This window comes from Pristiophorus japonicus, chromosome 5 (genome assembly GCF_044704955.1).
Source record: "Pristiophorus japonicus isolate sPriJap1 chromosome 5, sPriJap1.hap1, whole genome shotgun sequence".
In the NCBI taxonomy this organism is placed as follows: Eukaryota; Metazoa; Chordata; class Chondrichthyes; family Pristiophoridae; genus Pristiophorus; species Pristiophorus japonicus.
In genome coordinates, this window is record NC_091981.1 from 265,420,237 (window position 1) to 265,441,147 (window position 20,911).

At 43.3% G+C, this 20,911-nt stretch overlaps 1 protein-coding gene across 3 annotated transcripts in view; it reads left to right on the forward strand.

Annotated features, from left to right (window-relative positions):
* Positions 1 to 2,293: 2,293 nt before the first annotated feature.
* The window catches only part of ncapg2 (non-SMC condensin II complex, subunit G2), an 82,328-nt gene continuing 63,710 nt past the window's right edge, over positions 2,294 to 20,911 (forward strand). The window contains exons 1-6 of one of the 3 annotated variants that reach the window (XM_070880095.1): positions 2,294 to 2,455; positions 7,861 to 7,960; positions 10,230 to 10,418; positions 10,929 to 11,043; positions 13,470 to 13,627; positions 14,338 to 14,472. In XM_070880095.1, coding sequence (XP_070736196.1) covers positions 7,883 to 7,960; positions 10,230 to 10,418; positions 10,929 to 11,043; positions 13,470 to 13,627; positions 14,338 to 14,472 — 675 coding nt within the window. In that variant the 5' untranslated portion in view covers positions 2,294 to 2,455; positions 7,861 to 7,882. Of the gene's footprint in view, positions 2,456 to 7,860; positions 7,961 to 10,229; positions 10,419 to 10,928; positions 11,044 to 13,469; positions 13,628 to 14,337; positions 14,473 to 20,911 lie in introns of those variants that run through there. The other 2 variants (XM_070880096.1, XM_070880097.1) reach the window with 2 other exon arrangements.

A 20,911-nucleotide genomic window follows, 5' to 3' on the forward strand; every position in this document is an offset into this window, starting at 1 on the left:
ATTCCATATGATGAAGCATCACAGGCCAATATTAAAAGTTTACATGGGTCATAATGTATCAGCAGCTTGTTAGAGCAAAGCAGATTAGTGGCTTTCTCAAAAGCTCTGTCTTGAGATGCACCCCACACCCAGTTGTCGCCTTTTCTGAGCAGCATGTGCAGTGGTTCTAATAAGGTGCTCAATTTAGGTAGGAAGTTATCTAAGTAGTTGAGTAGACCCAGGAATGAACACAGCTCTGTCACATTCTGTGGCTTGGGTGCATTCGTGATGGCCTTGGTTTTCGCGTTCATGGGCCTGATGACATTAGCAGCAATTTTCCTCCCCAGGAATTCGACCTCTGGTGCCATGAAGATGCACTTCGAGCTTTTCAGTCTGAGTCCCACTTTGTCCAGACGATGTAGAACCTCTTCCAGGTTGTTCAGATGTTCCTCGGAATCACGACCTGTGATCAGGATGTCATGTTGGAACACGACGGTTCTGGGAATGGACTTCAGTAGACTCTCCATGTTCCTCTGAAATATTGCTGTAGCCGAGCGAATTCCAAAAGGGCACCTGTGATAAATAAACAGTCCTTTACGCATGTTAATGCACTTAACTCTCTTCGACGTCTCGACCAGCTCCTGTGTCATGTAGGCCGACGTCAAGTCCAGTTTGGTGAACGACTTCCCACAATCCAATTGTGCCCATTTTTGAATGCAAAGGTTCTTGTTGCCTCATCGCCAAATGCTGTGTATGCAATCCAATGGGTACAATTGGATTGTTGGAGCGATTTGTGGAAGGAGAAGATTGGGCAGACTTTGTGAGCCATTTGAGCCAGTTCTTCGTGGCCAACAAAATGGAGGAGGTCGGCGACGCAGATTGGCGCAGGGCGGTGTTCCTCACGGTTCGCGGTCCAAAAATTTATGGTCTGATAAAGAATCTACTCCTGCCTGTGAGTCCAACAGAGAAGACATATGAAGAATTGTTTAACTCCAAGAGGTATGACCTTGGCTCTGCTTTATTAAGACCCAAAGTGACTAATATACAAAATGGCTGGCCTTTTATACTTGGGCTGCACACATGTGTGTGCAGCCCAATGGCCTCCAATAGTGATCCCACCTAGTTACTAGTGATCCCAAAAGTACATACATGACACCCTCCAAGTTACACACCATTCCGACTTCGAAATATATCACCGTTCCTTCATCGTCGCTGGCTCAAAATCCTGCAACTCCCTTCCTAACAGCAATGTGGGAGTACCTTCGCCACAGGGACTGCAGTGGTTCAAGAAAGCGGGTCACCAACACCTTCTCAAGGGCAATTAGGGATGGGCAATAAATGCTGACCTTTAGCGACAGGAACAAATTTTTTAAAAAGTCGCTCGGCGAGCACAACAATGGAGTTACTAATTCAAATTCTTCAGTTGATGTTGGGGTTTTTGGGCACATGAGAAATTCCGTCCAAACTGGGAGGCACGGTGGGGTCAGTTCCGACCTGCAGAGTGTTTCCAGCATTTTCTTTTTCTGAGACTGAACCACACTGTTAGCAACTTGGGTATCATATTTGACCTTAAAATGATATCCGCGGCACAACTAAGACTGCCTATTTCTACCTCCGTAACATCACCCGTCTCCGCCCCACCTCAGCTCATCTGCTGCTGAAGCCCTCATCCAGGCAATTGTTACCTCTAGACTTGACTATTCCAACGCACTCCTGGCTGGCCTCCCACATTCTACCCTACGTAAACCTGAGGTGATCCAAAACACGGCTGCCCGTTTCCTAACTCGCACCAAGTCCCATTCACCCATCGCCCCTCGCTGACCTACACTTGCTCCCGTTTACACACCTTGATTTTAAAGTTCACATCCTTGTTTTCAAATCCCTCCATGGTCTCACCACTTCCTCCTATCTCTGTAATCTCCTCCAGCCCTATGGCCCCCAAAGATGTCTGCGCTCCTCCAATTCTGCCCTCTTGAGCATCCCTGATTTTCGTCGCTCAACCATTGGTGACCGTGCCTTCTGTTGCCTTGGCCCTAAGCTCTGATACTCCCTCTCTAAACCTCTCTAAGATGCTCCTTAAAACCTACCTCTTGGACCAAGCTTTTGGTCATCTGCTCTAATTTCTCCTTATGTAGCTCGGTGTCAATTTTTTTTTGTCAAACAATACTCCTGTGAAACATCTTGGGACGTTTTATAATGTTAAAGGCGCTATATAAATAACACGTTGTTGTTGTTGTTGTTGGGAGACTAACCGCTTGTGTCGCTGTTGGGAAAATGGCTACCTCCTTTGTTAAAATGGATGCCGGAGGCCCACAGCCGAGCGTCGGTTGGAGCCGGAAACGTCTCGCTCTCAGGAGCGCGCCAGGTTTGAACCTGCACAGGCGCAGTCGGCCTAGCCGGGAAAAGCGCGCGCGGTTCGGGGAGCCGTTTGTTTGTTGTGAAAGAGCCCAGCGGCTTCGGTGCAACTTATTCCCAGGTAAGAGAACCGCTGCCACAACCACCACCAAGAGCCGGTCAGTAGCGTGGGCTTGGGCCGAGGGTTTTCACCGCCTGCTCGGTAGGAGAGCGGGGCAGGAGAGCTGGGCTGCCGGGGTGGAGGGACTGTTGCTCCCCGAGCTGTCACTGTGAACAGCAGAGGTCTCCTGCAGCTGAGCCAGCAACTCGTTTAAAACAAATGCAGATGCGAGGCGGTTCCTTTTGAGACCTGGCTTGTGTTTAGCCTTTTTAAGCACTTGCATTTTAGCGCCTTTCATACCCTCAGGATGTCCCAACGCGCTTTACAGCCAATGATGCAAATTTTTTCCCCAAACCCAGTCACTTGTAATGTGGGAAACGCGGCATCCAAGTCGCGCACAGCAAGCTCCCACAAACAACTATATGATAATGACCAGATAATCGACTTTTTTTGTTTTGTTGATTGAGGGATAAATATTGGCCAGCACACCGGGGATAACTCCCCTTCTCCTCTTTGAAATAGTGCTATGGGATCTTTTGCATCCACCAGAGAAAGCACTCCCTCAACACTGCAGTGGACTGTCAACCTAGGTTTTTGTGCTCAAGTCTCTGGAATGAGACTTGAACCCACAATCTTCTGACTCGGAAGGGACAGTGCTGCCAACTGAGCCATGGCTGACAATTTTTTAAGAATTCTCGTGTGTGTATCAGACTGTTTTCAAGTGGACAGCTTTCCCATTGTGTAGTGATGCTATCTTAAACAGCGAAAGCTCGGTAGGATATGTCACATAGATAGAAATGGGTCTTAAACAAGGCCAGTGATTTACGGTTGTCACGAAAGAATCTGCAGAATCTGATCTGCAGCAAACCAGTTGAAGTCCTCAAATTGAATATTACTTATTCAGTCACTCTGATCAGAAATATGTGAAGAACATAAGAAATAGGAACAGGAGTAGGCCATACGGCCCCTCGAGCCTCCTCTGCCATTCAATAAGATCATGGCTGGTCTGATCATGGACTTAGCTCCACTTCCCTGCCTGCTTCCCATAACCCCCCCTATCCCCTTGTTGTTTAAGAAACTGTCTATTTCTGTCTTAAATTTATTCAATGCTCCAGCTTCCACAGCTCTCTGAAGCAGTGAATTCCACATATTTACAACTCTCTGAGAGAAGAAATTTCTCCTCATCTCTGTTTTAAATGGGTGGCCCCTTATCCTAAGACCATGCACTCTAGTTCTAGTCTCTCCCATCAGTGGAAACATCCTCTCTGCATCCACTTTGTCAAGCCCCCTCATAATCTTATATGTTTCGATAAGATCACCTCTCATTCTTCTGCTTTCCAATAAGTAGAGGCCCAACCTACTCAACCTTTCCTCATAAGTCAACCCACACATCCCCGGAATCAACCTAGTGAAGCTTCGCTTCCAAAGCAAATATATCCTTTTGTAAATATGGAAACCAAAACTGCACGCAATATTCCAGGTGTGGCCTCACCAATACCTGTATATAGCTGTAATAAGACCCCTTTTATACTCCATCCCCATTGCAATAAAGGCCAAGATAACATTGGCCTTCCTGATCACTTACTGTACCTGCATACTATCCTTTTGTGTTTCATGCACACGTACCCCCCAGGTCCCGCTATACTGCGGCACTTTGCAATCTTTCTCCATTTAAATAATAACTTGCTCTTTGATTTTTTTTGCCAAAGTGCATGATCTCACACTTTCCAACATTATACTCCATCTGCTATGGTTACATCCCAAGATACATTACAGGGTTGGAAGTGTATCTTTTAAACTTAGTGTTCATTATTTTAAATTTTTGTTGAAGGGTGTCGTTCAGGCATGGATAGTTTGAACAGTTGAACTGTGATTTGAGCAGAAATGATATTGTCATGTGGTTTCAACAGTATTGCTAGTATTCCAACACGCTTACTGGCTGGCCTCCAACATGCTATCCGACGTAAACCAGAGGTGACCCAAAACTTGGCTGCCTGTGTCCTAACTCGCACCAAATCCCGCTCGCCCATCACCCCTGTGCTCGCTGACCTACATTGGTTTCCGGTTAAGCACTGCCTCGATTTCAAAATTCTCATCCTTATTTTCAAATTCCTCTCTGGCCTTGTCCCTCCCGATCTCTGTAATCTTCTCCAGCCCCACCCCAAGCTGTCCACTTGAAAATACACACACATGCACACACACAAGAATTTCCAAGTTTGCAGACGACACAAAACTAGGTGGGATTGTGAGTTGTGAGGAAGATGCAAAGACGCTGCCAAGGCGATTTAGATAGGTTGAGTGAGTGGACAAACACGTGGCAGATGCAGTATAACGTGGATAAATGTGAAATTATTCACTTTGGTAGGAAAAACGTATGGACAAAGTATTATTTAAATAGTGATGGCTTGGGAAGTGTCGATGTATAGAGGGACCTGGGTGTCCTTGTACACCAGTCATTGAAAGCAAACATGCAGGTGCAGCAAGCAGTTAGGAAGGCAAATGGTATGATGGCCTTCATTGCAAGAGGATTTGAGTACAGGAGCAAGAATGTCTTACTACAGTTATACAGGACCTTGGTGAGACCGCATCTGGAATATTGTGTGCAGTTTTGATCTCCTTACCGAAGAAAGGATATACTTGCCATAGAGAGAGTGCAGCGAAGGTTCACCAGACTGATTCCTGGGATGGCAGGAGTGTCGTATGAGGAGAGATTGGTTCGACTAGGCCTGTATTCACTCGAGTTTAGAAGAATGAGAGGGGATCTCATTGAAACGTATAAAATTCTGACTGGGTTGGATAGACTGGATGCGGGGAGGATGTTTCCCCTGGATGGGAAATCTAGAACAAAGGGTCACCGTCTCAGGATACGGGGTAGGAAATTTAGGACTGAGATGAGGTCCTTACTACTAGGGGGATCAAGGGGTATGGCGAGAAAGCAGGAATGGGGTACTGAAGTTGAATGTTCAGCCATGAACTCATTGAATGGCGGTGCAGGCTAGAAGGGCCGAATGGCCTACTCCTGCACCTATTTTCTATGTTTCTAAATGTTTTCACTCGGGTTGGTGAACCTGTGGAATTCTCTCAGAAGGCTGTGGAGGCCAAGTCACTGAATATATTTAAGAAGGAGATAGATAGATTTCTAGAAACAAAGGGCATCAAGGGGTATGGGGATAAAGCGGGAATATGGTGTTGAGATAGAGGAGCAGCCATGATCTTATTGAATGGCGGTGCGGACTCGAAGGGCCGAATGGCCTAACATAGAAAACAGTTGCAGGAGTAGGTCATTCGGCCCTTCGAGCCTGCACCACCATTCAATAAGATCATGGCTGATCATTCCCTCAGTACCCCTTTGCTGCTTTCTCTCCATACCCCTTGATCCCCTTAGCCGTAAGGGCCATATCTAACTCCCTCTTGAATATATCCAATGAACTGGCATCAACAACTAAATTCCACAGGTTAACAACTCTGAGTGAAGAAGTTTCTCCTCATCTCAGTCCTAAATGGTTTACCCCTTATCCTAAGACTGTCCCCTGATTCTGGACTTCCCCAACATCAGGAACATTCTACCTGCATCTAACCTGTCCCGTCCTGTCAGAATCTTGTATGTTTCTATGAGATCTCCTCTCATCCTTCTAAACTCCAATGTATAAAGGCCCAGTTGATCCAGTCTCTCCTCATATGTCAGTCCTGCCATCCTGGGAATCAGTCTGGTGACCTTCGCTGCACTCCCTCAATAGCAAGAATGTCCTTCCTCAGATTAGGAGACCAAAACAGAACACAATATTCCAAGTGAGGCCCTGTACAACTGCAGTAAGACCTCCCTGCTCCTATACTCAAATCCCCTAGCTATAAAGGCCAACATACCATTTGCCTTCTTCACCGCCTGCTGTACCTGTATGCCAACTTTCAATGACTGATGAACCATGACACCCAGGTCTCGTTGCACCTCCCCTTTTCCTAATCTGCCGCCATTCAGATAATATTCTGCCTTCCTGTTTTTGCCCCCAACATGGATAACCTCACATTTATCCATATTATACTGCATCTGACATGCATTTGCCCACTCACCTAACCTGTCCAAGGCACTCTGCAGCCTCCGAGCGTCCCCCTCACCTGCTGGTGTCAGAGAAGGAAAGCCAATCACCATCAAGGGCACAGACTCTCATGAGGATTATGTTGTAATGAAGAGTCTCCACTCTGGTGTGTAAACCTACCTGCCCTCCCCTAAACATCAACCGATTCATCTTGCATCACCAGCATTCCCTGTTATATAAAACAAAATGACTGGATAAGGTTTGGTGGTGTTAGTCAATGTTGAGGCCACAGTGTTGCAGAGTCTCCAGAATAAAGATAAAGTGTTGCTCTTTGGCATCTGCATTGAGCTCCATTGGCTTTTTGCACTTTTCCAAAGACACGGAAGTCAGTGTGGGAGTCGCAAGGAGACTTTTATTATGGGTTCAGTAATAATTAGAAGTTACTGAGGGCTTAAGAATTATGACTGCAGTAAAAAGTAACATTCAGCTCAATACCCAGTGCTGATGTACAGTGCGACTGGAGGAAGCCCAGTGCTGATGTACAGTGCGACTGGAGGAAGCCCAGTGCTGATATATGGTATCACTGTATTACTGATATATACAGTGCTTTTGGAGGTTGCCCAGTGCTGATATAATGGTGTGGAAGAAATGAGGTATACGTTTGGTGGCCGGATCATACTGTCGGTGGCGGAAGATGATCTGGTGAATGTAGAAGCCGGTGTGATTAAAGATGATCTGTTGGACCCAAATACAGTTTGTTGTGGGGTGGGGGGTAAAAGATGCACAGGCAATGGCACTGGTCAAGTCAAAGGTCCCATCGACCAACCATGCCTCCATCAACATTTGCATGATCAACCCCTTGTGCTGAAAGTCTCCATCCTTTGACTTTATGATTTATTTTTAATTCATGGCCTCTCGTCACTAACTGCTGTCTTTCGGCAATAACCTATATTATCGAGACAACATCCGTTTACGCACATAACACCCAACTTTACACCTCTACAACAACCCCCTTTTCCCCTGACTCCATAATTATTCCTGCACTGTTCCACAAATTGTCTGGCATCAAGTTGTGAATGAGCTGGAGCTTTCTTTAGCGCAGCATTGGCAAGACTGAAGCCGTCCTGTTTACCTCCTGCCACAAACCTTGTGTCTTGCTCACCAATCCTGTCTGCTTGTTTAGACTGAGGCAGTACACGACCTTGATGTGTTGTATTAAGTCTAAGCTGAGCTTCTTGCCCTGCATCTATTGAATTCTTTGGAGAAGAAATGAGTCTATGTTACAACCTTTGATTCTATTTTAAGAGGAGTTGAGGTTAAATTGTTTGTTTACTGAACAAATCTTAATGGGAGGGTCATATTCTTCCATAATGTATGTCTAATTTCTGGCAGAATCCATTTTCTTTGATGCATCATGACGAAGCGTGACTCCTTTCTACAATCTGTGTGTAAAGATTCTGTGGAGGACTTCCTGAATTTTATCCTGCTCCATGTAAGTACTGCACCCATTCAAAATGTTTTTGGAATAATGCATATAGCTACAAACAGTTTATCTAACATCATAAATAAAGGTAGTTAATGGTGCGTGTAATCTATTATAGTTAGAACCAAAGGGAGAAGCCTTTGGGATGAACATGTTTGCCTGTTTCCTATCATATAATCCAATATGATTCCCACTGCCCTGCACTGCCCTATATCGTTCTCTGCTTCAAAGATGTAATGGTTTCGGCCTCCATTGTATCACTCATTTCAACAACTATCTGCATTAAGAAATGTCTACAAAAGCTCCCTTTTTAAATTCAAGACATTTAATGCTAATGACCAAATAGAGGAATGGAATTCAAATTAAGTTATTTTTCTAACCACCTCCTTTTTTTGTTTTTTTGCCACATACTGCATTATTGTTGATCTTGTGAATATCCAATTTCATTATATGGTAGACCTTGTGGGACTTGGGAATACAGGAAAGTACAAGATTAGAAAAGACTCTGCAATCCATCTGGCTGACCCCTCCCCCCCTCATTTGTGAAATTTGCACATGTATCCTAATTTTTGTGGCACTTCAGATGAAATCAGAGTTTTCTTGGATCATAGAATCAAAAATTGATACAAAAGGGTGCCATTCAGCCCATCATGCCTTTGCCGGCTCTTTGAAAGAGCTATCCAATTAGTCTCTTTCTCCTGCTCTTTCCCCATAGCCCTGCAAATTTCTCCACTTCAAGTATTTATCCAATTCCCTTTTGAAAGTTATTATTGAATCTGCTTACACCACCCTTTCAGGCAGTGCATTCTAGACCATCTTAACTGTCTGCATATTTTATTTACCTTGTCACTTTTTTTTGTTCAGATAAGGTTATATTGTACTTCAGAAGTTGGCTCTAATCAGTCATGACAAACCTTTTTAAGAATGTCATTTTCACTGTGGTTCTGGCTGATTGAGAGTTCAATTGCATTATCTAAATTAACACAATGTGAAGAACTTTTTTACTGTGCCTAGTTTCTGTTTTTATTTATTATTATTGTTAATAAGCTGGTTCAGTTGTAACTATTGGCTGGCCAGAACTCAGCTCGAGTTCTCACCGAGATATTCAAATGCTGAAGGCAGATCAGAGGAGAGCCACAAGACTGATTCTGGTTTCAGAGGTGTGAGCAAAGACTTGAGAAACATCTTTTAAAAGGAGATAACCTTAAAGAAGATAGTAAATGATATAGAAAAGGTAAATCTGGAAAATTACTTTGAGCTAAATTGCGAGATTGTGGCCAAGAGAACAGATTCAAACTAGTAAAAGGCGAACTACGGCCATACTAGTCTGAAGGAAAAAAATCCTGATCTTGGATGCTAAGCAGATTCAGGCCTGGTTAGTACAGTGGGATTAGGCTGGAAAGCCTCTTGTTGGCCGGCACGGACACGATGGGCCAAAATGGCCTCCTTTCGTGCTATAAATTTCAATGACTCTACAATTCTAAACTTAGAATTGATGTCATGCATTTCTTCACACAGAGTGCCAAACACGTGGAATGGACTTCTGGGTAGAGTATTGGATGTTTTTGTATTTGATTTGAAAGATAGGCAGATACTGCTAAAGCTCTACATCTCCACATATTTGGCGGTGGGGGGGGGGGGGGGGGGGGCTATGATTTGTGTCCATGCTATGGTCAGAAATGGAAGATTTTATTGCTCACGATGCCGTTTGAGAATCTCCTGATATCTACTGCCTGCCTGGGGAGTGTGGCAGGGAGGTTGAGGTGTCTCCAAGATGAAATGTCTGGAAATAGAAGTTCGGGACCAAGTCAGCATTTTGTGGCAGACCTGTTAATATGATCATTGGGTTTAGGTAATTGGGATGTGTCTACTGGGAGGGAGTGTTTAATCTATATAGGGCAAAGCAACTTTACCTGCATGGATTTCTTCATTTGGTTTGGGAATCTTGCACATGGTGATGGGTTTCCATGTGTTTAAGGCTGACCCAAGAGAAAAATATAATGTATATGATTTAAAAACAGAAAAATGCTGGAAATATTCAGCCGGTCAGGAAGCATCTGTGGAGAGAGAAACGGAGTTAACGTTTAAGGTCTATGACCTTTCATCAGAACAGATCTGACGAAAGGTCATCGACCTGAAATGTTAACTCTGCTTTTCTCTCCACAGATGCTTCCTGACCGACTGAACATTTTCTGTTTTTATTTCAGATTTTCAGCATCCACAGTATTTTGCTTTTGTATCATGCATTTGATTTTAGTTTAACTTTTCCTCCCTTTAGAAAAATAATTCAGATCCATTTGATCTGAATGAGTTGCTACAGGAGTTCCCACGGAAGCAAAAGGAAGAATTGTGGGAACGGTTGAAGACACTCCTAACTGATGTTCTATTAGACAGCCCAGTAGAGAACTGGCAACAACATGGTGAAGACAGTGATGATGAGATGGAGGTGGAAGGTGCACTGGATGTGGTGAGGAGATAAATGTAACATGTTGTTTTGCATTGAAATCCATAAACTGTCAGAGGGGCATAAATTATTTTTATGTTTATTCCAGCCTTCACTAATTCATTTAATAAAATTAGTTTTTCTAGTGATCATAGAATGAAAAATGTACTTTCAGATTAATTTTACAGCGTTGAGAAATTGGTGTCTCTCCCAATGAGTTTAGCCAGATTTTCTCACCTCTTCACAATCCAAGTGCTGAAATCATGTAATAGCCAGAAGGCATATTGGAGGTGGATCTTATAGCTCCATTTTTGCTGTGTCAATGTACTGCCTCATTTAATTTTTTTTACTTCGTAGGTCCCCACTGGAACCACTCCTGGTTTAGGCATATGAATGATCCATTGTACTCGAGCTAAAGCGCCCCCCTCCCCCCAGAAATTGGAGAGATATGGGACATTTTTAATTGTATTAAATGAAAATTAAAATACATCTTCAATTTGGATTAAAACCCTCCATTGTTTTGTTTCTCTTCAGCAGAAAAATCTGTCTGTGATCAGTGGTGTAACTGAAGTGGTTGCAGCCTCTATACATGTAGTTGATGAGAATGTTGTTTACAGTAACCTGCTGGAAATTGCTATTATTTTGAATGGTAGGTGTTCTCTTTTCACATGACAAGTACTGCTTTGTGCCTTGGTGACAAAATTATTCAACAACTTGCATTTCTATAGTGACTTTAACGTAGAAAAACCTCAAGGCGCTTCATCGATGTAATTGAAAAAACATAGGATTCCTTGTATAAGACCTTTTTGTTAGGCCTCATCTAGTATACAGTATCCCGTTTTGGTCCCCTCACATGGTGGGTGATATAGATGCCTTGGAAAAGGTTCACAGGAAAGACCCGAGATTGATATCTGGTCTAAAAGCACTTGTTTACTACAGTCGACAATTAGCCTTTTTGATTACTTTCTGTACCTGTTCATGGCATTTTAATGATCTATGTACCTGGACTCCCAAGATCTTCACTGTTTTTAGCTTTTCACCATTTAGAAAGTACCCTGTTCTATTCTTTTTAGGTCCAATGTGGATGACCTCACCATTTGGCTACGTTGAAATCCATTTGCCACAGTTTTGCCCATTCACTTAATCTGTCGATATCCCTTTATAATTTTATGCTTGCATCTACACTGCTGGCAATGCCACCTATCTTTGTGTCATCGGCAAATTTGGATATATGACTTTCTAAGTCATTAACAAATGCTGTGAATAGTTGAGACCCCAACACAGATCCCTCCGGGACACCACGAGTCACATCCTGCCAATTTGAGTACCTACCCATTATCCCTCAAGCCTGTCTTCTGCCGCTCGACTAATTTCCTAACCAGGTCAATAATTTTCCCTCAATTCCAGGGGCTTCTACCTTAGTTAACTGTATCTTATGTGGAACTTTATCAAATGCCTTCTGGAAGTCCATCTAAATAACATCCATAGATATTCCCCTGTACACTATTTAGTCACCTCCTCAAAAAATTCAATCAGGTTTGTCAGGCGTGACCTACCTTTCACAAATCCATGCTGGCTTTCTCTGAAAATTTTCAAGGTGTTCAGGAACTCTATCCTTACTTATATACTCTAGCAATTTCCTGACAACAGATGTTGGGCTAACTGATCTATAATTCCCTGGTTTCCCCCTCGCTACTCTTTGATAGCGCAACATCGTGGGCTGCCCCGACCTGTGTGAGAACACCACTGCAGGTCAGGGCTATAAATAGAACTGGAGCGCTGGGCCCTGGAACATCTTGGCCGCCCCGACCTCTGTGAGAACACCACCGCAGGGGTATAAACTGGTTCTTAAATTCTTTTTTTAACATCTTCCACTGATGATCTGTCATTTTACTCATTAACAGATTTGCCCAGTTTACTGTGGACAATCTCGATCTCACCCCGTTGAAGCCAAATCTAGAATCTTAGTAGCTGTTTCCGGTTTCTCTCTTTCAAATGTTACGTTGAACTCTATCATGTTATGATAGCTATTGGATAAATGGCTGTGCTGGGGGCATAGGATCTGTGTTTTTTTTAAATTTCTGATTTTGAAGGAAAGAAAGCACAGAGACTGCAGTTCTAGATTTGCAATCTGAAAATGTGCACCTGGTACTGAGGATGTAATATGCTGCCAACACAATATATTGCTGCTGCGATGAGTACACAGCCAGTTCTGCGGATATTTTTGCACATGCAGCAGCACATTGTATCGTTTGCAGAATAAGAATATATTTTATTTAATGTGCAACAACAACAACTTGCATTTATATAGCGCCTTTAACGTAGTAAAACAGGTTGAAATGCCACGGTTGTCATCTTGTATGTATATGCCAACTCCCAAAATGAAAACAGTCATTCATGCTCTCTTAATACACTATGTAAGGCATCTTTGAGAGAGATTACAGATGTGTTTGTTTCCAATCTAGAATTTTATGGATGTGGCATAGTCCAATCTTTCATCTGGCTTAAAATTTTAATCATTTGTTGCAGTGATAGTTTGTGCAAACATAGGGTGACAATATAATACTGTTGATTTCTGGAGGGTCAGTGCCTAATTTACTTAGGTAATGTACTTAAAGCATGTATTCATTTGATACTTAATTGACCACTAGCTGCAAGTTCACATACTAAAGTTGTTAATTAGTGGATTATTACTTAGGTGGTATAGGTGGTCTGCAGTTACTATCGAAGCAACCTTACTAGCCACAGACTGGATGATCCTTATTCATGCTGTGGAAAACCTGTGGTAATTGCAGTTTGTTTTTATCTTGTCCTTGTTGTTCTAAACTGTGATATATGATTAACATGACCAAGAAAACGTCACTATCTTCAGTGAATGAAGAATGATTTCACTCTTAATATTGCAATTGTAATTTACTTGCACAAAGGACATTTAAAACATAAGCAATAATATCAACAATCATTATTTGTTTATACCTTTCCAAATGATTTGAAAACTTCCCTAGAACCCAATGTATCTCCAGTAGATCTGAAGTCTTTTGATATCGATTTCATTTTAATTCTCTTTCTTTTCAGGCATTTTGCCAGCATTGCCTATGTTTCAAGGAGGTTTGAAAATTACGATCCAACGTTTGTTTGAGGCTTGGTGGAATAAAGGATTAGAAGGAAAAGAAGAATTGGGAAAAACTGCCTTTATTATGTTGTTGGAGAAAAGCTTATTGCCAAAATTCTCGGTATAATGACTCTTATTGATCAGAAGATTGATTAATTTTGCAGAATATTAATTTATACTAGTTGATCTTATTTATGACATTGCTCACGGGCAAAAAGAAAAATATTTGCATCTCTCTCTCTTCCTGTAACTATCTCTACTTGTCTCCCAATTTAATTTCTATATCTCACACTTTCTGCCTCCCCCTTTTCTTTCTCATTGTCCTGTGTCTGTCTGACCTTTTTTTCTTTTCTTGCTGTTTGTAAGTCCCTCTTCAAACTATTTCCTCTCTTCTAACAATTGAACTCTCTTTCCACGCCCCTCCTGTGCTTATTTCTGTATGTGTTACTCATTTTCTCTCTCCATATTTATTCTCTATTCTTCAACTGTTGGCTACTTTCTCCTCATTGCTTCCTCCTGTTTTCTTATATAAAGACATGTTCTTTCTCAGTTTCTTGGTGCCTGTACTTTCATCCAAGTACAATTATACATAAATTGAGAAGCTTGTGATCTTGTGGCTGTGGCTTATTCCAAATGATCCCTGATGTGGTAAAATTCCCAATATGGTACTCACTTTGTTCATTATTACCTAAACTGTTTAGTTTATTTTTCTCCATTGTTCTTTGGTCTATTTCCTTGAACTGGTTACTTGTGCAATGTTCTGATGCTGTAGTTCTTGTATACCAGTACAGTAAATAAATGTTGCTTTCCTTTCCACTTCATCATGCACAGAATGCTGATATAATTCGACTCTGGCAATTCCATCAAGCTTTGCAGAATTTTGAGTACAATTCTGAAGCTAGCAATGAAATGAAGGATGTTTTGCTTCAGTGTTTCATGAGTGTTGCCCATGTGAAAAATGAAGAGGTGAGTAAAGAAAACAAATTTACAAAATTTCACAAAGGGGTTCAAACAGGAGGCTGAGGGGAGACCTGATTGAGGTGTATAAAATTAAGAGGGGCCTGGATAGAGTGGTTAGGAAAGACCTGTTTCCCTTGGCAGAGGGGTCAACAACCAGGGGACATAGATTTAAAGTAATTGGGGGGAGGTTTAGAGGAGATATGAGGGGAAATTTCTTCACCTAGAGGGTGGTGGGAGTATAGAATTCACTGCCTGAAAAGGTGGTAGAGGCAAAACCCTCACAGCATTGAAAAGGTATTTGGATGTGCATTTAAAGTGCCGTAACCTACAGGGCTATGGACCAAGAGCTGGAAAGTGGGATTAGGCTGGATAGCTCTTGGTTGACCGGTGTGGACACGATGGGCTGAAATGGCCTCCTTCCGTGCTGTAAATTTCTATGAAACCAGAGTGCGTAGTCTGGCACAATTTTACAAAACCATTTTTGCTTGTTGCACGGTATAGAATATAGTTTGCAATTTTTTTGGCAGTTTTTCTAATGTTACAACAGCAAAATATACACTACATCATCGGTTGACAATTGTCTGAGCTCCTATGACTGCTGCACTTTACAGCTGGGACTCTCCATGACTTTTTTTAATTGACTTGTTATGTACTGCAGCTGGGTCACAGCTTGCAGGTTAAGCGAAAAATTAAATATAAAAAAAAAAATCAGGTGTGGCTCTCAAAAAAAAAAAAAAATCAGGTGTGGCTCAGTGGGTAGCACCTGACTCACCTCTGAGTCAGAAGGCTGTGGGTTCCAAGTCCCACTCCAGCAACTTGAGCACATAAATCTAGGCTGACGCTCCCAGTGCAGTGCTGAGGGAGCGCTGCACTGTTGAAGGTGCTGTTCTACAAAAGAGTTGTAGGTGCTTTTTGTAGGACTGCTCCTGGGCATGGCCAAGATGGCCATTAACCGGTCCAGGCAGCAGGCAGTCGAGGGGGTCATTCAGCAGTTACATTCGAGCCAGGGTGTCCCTGGAATTGGAGCATGCGGTGTCCACCGGTACGCTCGCGGCCTTCCGCGAGAGGTGAGCGCCGGAGGGACTGGAGTGCATCATCGCCCCCGGCAACCAAATTTTAATTTGATTTTATGTTTTAAAGTTTAATTTGTTTTATTGCCGGGTTTTAGTATCCCCCTCCCCTTTTATAAGGGGTACTTGTATATATTTGTGGTTTTAGTGCCTAAAAAACCCCACAAAAGACAAGAAAAAAACAAAAAAGGGCCTTGATAAGTGTTTGGAGTGTCCCTCCCCCAGATCAGGGGGTACTTGATTTAACTGTTCAATTTTGTTTTCTACAAAAGAGTTGTAGGTGCGTTAGGAAGGCCTCCTTGTAGGACTGCTCCTGGGCATGGCCACGGTGGCCATTAACCGGTCCAGGCAGCAAGCAGTCGAGGGGGTCATTCAGCCCGACTGTCTGCCTCTTTTTCACAGTTACATTCGAGCCAGGGTGTCCCTAGAGATGGAGCACGTGGTGTCCACCGGTACGCTCGCGGCCTTCCGCGAGAGAATGGTTCATTCCCTGGTTGACAACTAGTAACTAGTGGGGTGCTGTAGGGATCAGTGCTGGGACCCCAACTATTTACAATCTCTATATTAACGCCTTAGAAGAAGGGACTGAGTGTAATGTAGCTACGTTTGCTGATGATACAAAGATGGGAGGAAAAGCAATGTATGAGGTGGGCACGAAAAATCTGCAGAAGTACATAGACAGGCCAAGTGAGTGGGCAAAAATTTGGCAGATTGAGTATAATGTTGGAAAGTGTGAGGTCATGCACTTTGGCAGAAAAAAAATCAAAGAGCGGGTTATTATTTAAATGGAGAGAGATTGCAAAGTGCTGCAGTACAGTGGCACCTGGGGGTATCTTAGCCTTTATTGCAAAGGGGATGGAATATAAAAGCAGGGAAGTCTTGCTACAGCTATACAAGGTATTGGTGAGGCCACACCTGGAATACTGTGTGCAGTTTTGGTTTCCATATTTACGAAAGGATATACTTGCTTTGGAGGCAGTTCAGAGAAGGTTCACTCGGTTCATTCCGGGGATGAGGGAGTTGACTTATGAGGAAAGATTGAATAGGTTGGGCCTCTACTCATTGGAATTCAGAAGAATGAGAGGTGATCTTATCAAAGTATAAGATTATGAGGGGGCTTGACAAGGTGGATGCAGAGAGGATGTTTCCACTGATGGGGGAGACTAGAACTAGAGGGCATGATCTTGGAATAAGGGGCCACCCATTTAAAACAGAGATGAGGAGAAATTTCTTCACTCAAGGTTGTAAATCTGTGGAATTCGCTGCCTCAGAGAGCTGTGGAAGCTGGGACATTGAATAAATTTAAGACAGAAATAGACAGTTTCTTAAACGGTAAAGGGTTATGGGGAGCGGGTGGGGAATTGGAGCTGAATCCTTGATCCGATCAGCCATGATCTTATTGAATGGCGGAGCAGGCTCGAGGGGCCGTATGGCCTACTCCTGTTCCTATTTCTTATGTTCTTATGAGAGGTGGGCGCTGGAGGGACTAGAGTGCATCATTTCAACAGGAGCAGAATTTTGATTTGATTTGATTTGAAAAAGGTTCCCTTCAATTTTCAATTGTTAATTTGTGGTTTTTGGTGCCCTCAAAAAAAAAAAGGGGAGGAGGGGCACTTGATTGAAAATTACTTTAAAATAGTTGTGGATGCTGTTAGTTAATTGAAGGATTAGCTCATCTGCCTTTCGATGGTATTTCCTCCATCAGGAGTCCTAATGCCCTCCTCCAGATGCTTATCCACTTGGAGCCGTTGACACCGTCTGGAGATGAGCAGGTTACTTAACCGCTATCCGGTACATGCCCTTGACCAGTCACAGATTGTTACCATCTCCATCCACTGCACATGTAATTTGTTTTAATTATAAACTCTGCCGCATTCTGCAGTCTTGTAGTTCAGTTGCTCATTTAATTTTCATCCCAGTTAAAACAAAATAAGTTATTAATTAACATATTCAATTTTGGATATAGATGCATAATAGCTTTTAAAAGAGTAGATAAATATTTGGAAAATAAAAAGACAAGACATGTTATGGAGAAAAAGGAGAACAATAGGACTAAGTGGATAGCTCTTTGAGAGTCAACATAGGCATGATGGGCTGACTGTCAGCTTGTGTGCTGTCAGATTCTATGATTTCTGGGGCTGGGGGGTGTGGTCTAGGGCTGTGCTCCTTAGCAAACTTTGAATTGTTATATCAAAATTAATTAGAAAGCACTAATTATAGAAATCATAGAAATGTGCGGCACCGAAGGAAGCCATGCGGCCTATTGTGTCTGTGCCAGATATAAAGCAAGCTTGCCATGTCACAGTTTAGAATGCACTTTTATACTTTGGAGACATTAGTCCCTCCAACCCCCACCCGTCCCAGTTTACAGAAACACACACTGTCCCAATTCATACTGGCACGCTTCTCTCTCCTCTCCACTCCCCAATTCAAACTGGTTCATTTCTTTCCTTCCAACCTCCTCTCCCCAGCCATCCAAGTTGTCACTTTTCCCCCTCTGCAACAATTCAAACTGCCAGTGGTTTCATCCCCTCCAGTTTAAGCTGTCAGTCTTCTTCCCTTAGTTCAACCTGGCAATTTTCTCCTCACTGTCTGTCTCCTTCTCTTCACAGTACAAACTGATTAGTTTTCTTCACACCCACTGTTCCTTCTCTTCTTTCCTTCCATTCCTTCTGTACCTTCCCCACCCTTCCCCTCAGTGCCGGCACTCTCCTCCCTTACCACTTAGTCATGCTGGCACCGCTTCTGCCCCCTCATTCATGTGATGCTGGAACTCTTATTCCTCTTCAGTGCTGCTCTGAGGCTAGTACCCCTCATCACTCCTATTTTGAAGTGATAAAACACAAGATATGCAGCAGCATTCAATTGATTACAGCAGCAGTAAGAGGTAGGAGCTACAGAACAGTACTGGGGTGGGCTCGGCTTAGTTAACGCTGATATTTAATCATAAATGTGGAATTATGCACAATTATCAATTTATGAATGTTCAAAATGTAGCAGAATACTCCCAATGGAAGAATTAGGGTACGAGAGGAATAAGCTATGATGGGCTGAATGGCCGTTTCTATCCTTGATTTTATCCCTGTACTCTGCTATGCAATTCCCTGGGTAATAAGAAACAGTTTGTTGCTCTTAATCTGATCATGAAGTGTGACAAAACCTTAGTGATTTTACAGTAGGTGAGCACATAATAGGCACTGCCCTCCCCAATCAGGAATTTGCTGTGAGGAGCATCAGTGGTGTACATTCCCTCCAGTGCTCTGTGGCATGGTGTGTTGAAGCCCTATTAAGTTGTGCTACCCTGCCACCTATTGGTTGTCTATTTAAATCTGCGTCTGCGCACATACAGAAACCGCACTCCAGGACATATTCGACGTATTTACTGAGGCGTACGAAAGCGTGGGGCTTGCGCTAAACATCCGTAAGACAAAGGTCCTCCACCAACCTGTCCTCACCGCACAGCACTGCCCCCCCAGTCATCAAGATCCACGGCGCGGCCCTGGACACTGTGGACCGCTTCCCATATCTCGGGTGCCTTCTATCAACAAGAGCAGGCATCGACGACTAGATCCAACACCGCCTCCAATGCAGCCTTTGGTCGCCTGAGGAAAAGAGTGTTTGAAGACCAGGCCCTCCAAACTGCCGTCAAGCTTCATGGTCTACAGGGCTGTAGTAATACCTGCGCTCCTGTATGGTTCAGAGACATGGCCCGTGTACAGTAAACACCTCAAGTTGCTGGAGAAATATCATCAATGATGTCTCCGCAAGATCCTACAAATCCTCTGGGAGGACAGGCGCACCAACACCAGTGTCCTCACTCAGGCTAACGTCCCCAGCATTGAAGCACTGACCACACTCGATCAGCTCCGCTGGGCAGGCCACATTGTCCGCATGCCGGACACGAGACTCCCAAAGCAAGTGCTCTACTCTGAGCCAAAGGTGAGCAGCGGAAATACTATAAGGTCACCCTCAAAGCCCCCCTGATAAAGTGCAACATCCCCACACACACCAGGGAGTCCCTGACCCAAGACCGCCCTAAGTGGAGGAAGTGCATCCGAGAGGCGCTGAGCACCTCACGTCTCATCGCCGAGAGCATGCAGAAATCAAGCGCAGACAGCGGAAAGAGCGTGCGGCAAACCAGTCCCATCCACCCCTTCCCTCAACGACTATGTCCCATCAGTGACAAAGTCTCGGGCTCTCGTATTGGACTGTTCAGCTACCAAAGAACTCAATTCAGGAGTGGAAGCAAGTCTTCCTCGATTCCGAGGGACTGCCTATGATGATGATGATGATGGTGTGTTGAAACGCTATTAAGTTGAGCTACCCTGCCACCTATTGGTTGTCTATTTAAATCTTTTTCTTTAGTTATTTTAAATTTTATGCTGCATTTTCAAGGCCTTTACACTTGCATATAAGCACTTCAAATGTAAGCTGCCTTTATATTTGGATGATTTACTAACCACTTAATCTTTAAAGGAAAATGTGCTAAAATTGCCTTATTCTGTAGCCATCTGAAAAGACAACAAAAAAGTATTGAAATTTACCAGAGGCAGTTCCTTCACTATAATGTAGTGCATCTCTGCCCAGCTTTCTCTACCATGATTCCCAGCTTTCATTGTTTTCAGTAGAGTTGGGTAGGAATAGAGTTGACTTTTAAAAGATATCCGCAGCAATGCAGAAACGATAACTTGTCAGGAGGCCAGTTAGCTGCCTCAATAGTAAGCTTAAATATATTTTAGCTTTTATCACGTGATAAATGGTTCATTCTTGGGTTGGCAATCAGTAACTAGTGGTGTGCCGCAGGGATTGGTGCTGGGACCCCAACTATTTACAATCTATATTAACTACTTGGAAGAAGGGACCGAGTGTAACGTAGCCAAGTTTGCTGACGATACAAAGATGGGAGGAAAAACAATGTGAGGAGGACACAAAAAATCTGCAAAAGGACATAGACAGGCTAAGTGAGTGGGAAAAAATTTGGCAGATGGAGTATAATGTTGGAAAGTGTGAGGTCATGCACATTGGCAGAAAAAAAATCAAAGAACAAGTTATTTAAATGGAGCGAGATTGCAAAGTGCTGCAGTCTAGCGGGACCTGGGGGTACTTGTGCAAGAAACACAAAAGGATAGTATGCAGGTACAGCAAGTGATCAGGAAGGTCAATGGAATCTTGGCCTTTATCGCAAAGGGAATGGAGTATAAAAGCAGGGAAGTCTTGCTATAGGGTACAGGGTATTGGTGAGGGCACACCTGAAATACTGCGTGCAGTTTTGGTTTCCATATTTACGAAAGGATATACTTGCTTTGGAGGCAGTTCAGAGAAGGTTCACAAGGTTGATTCCAGAGATGAGGGTGTTGTCTTATGAGGAAAGGTTG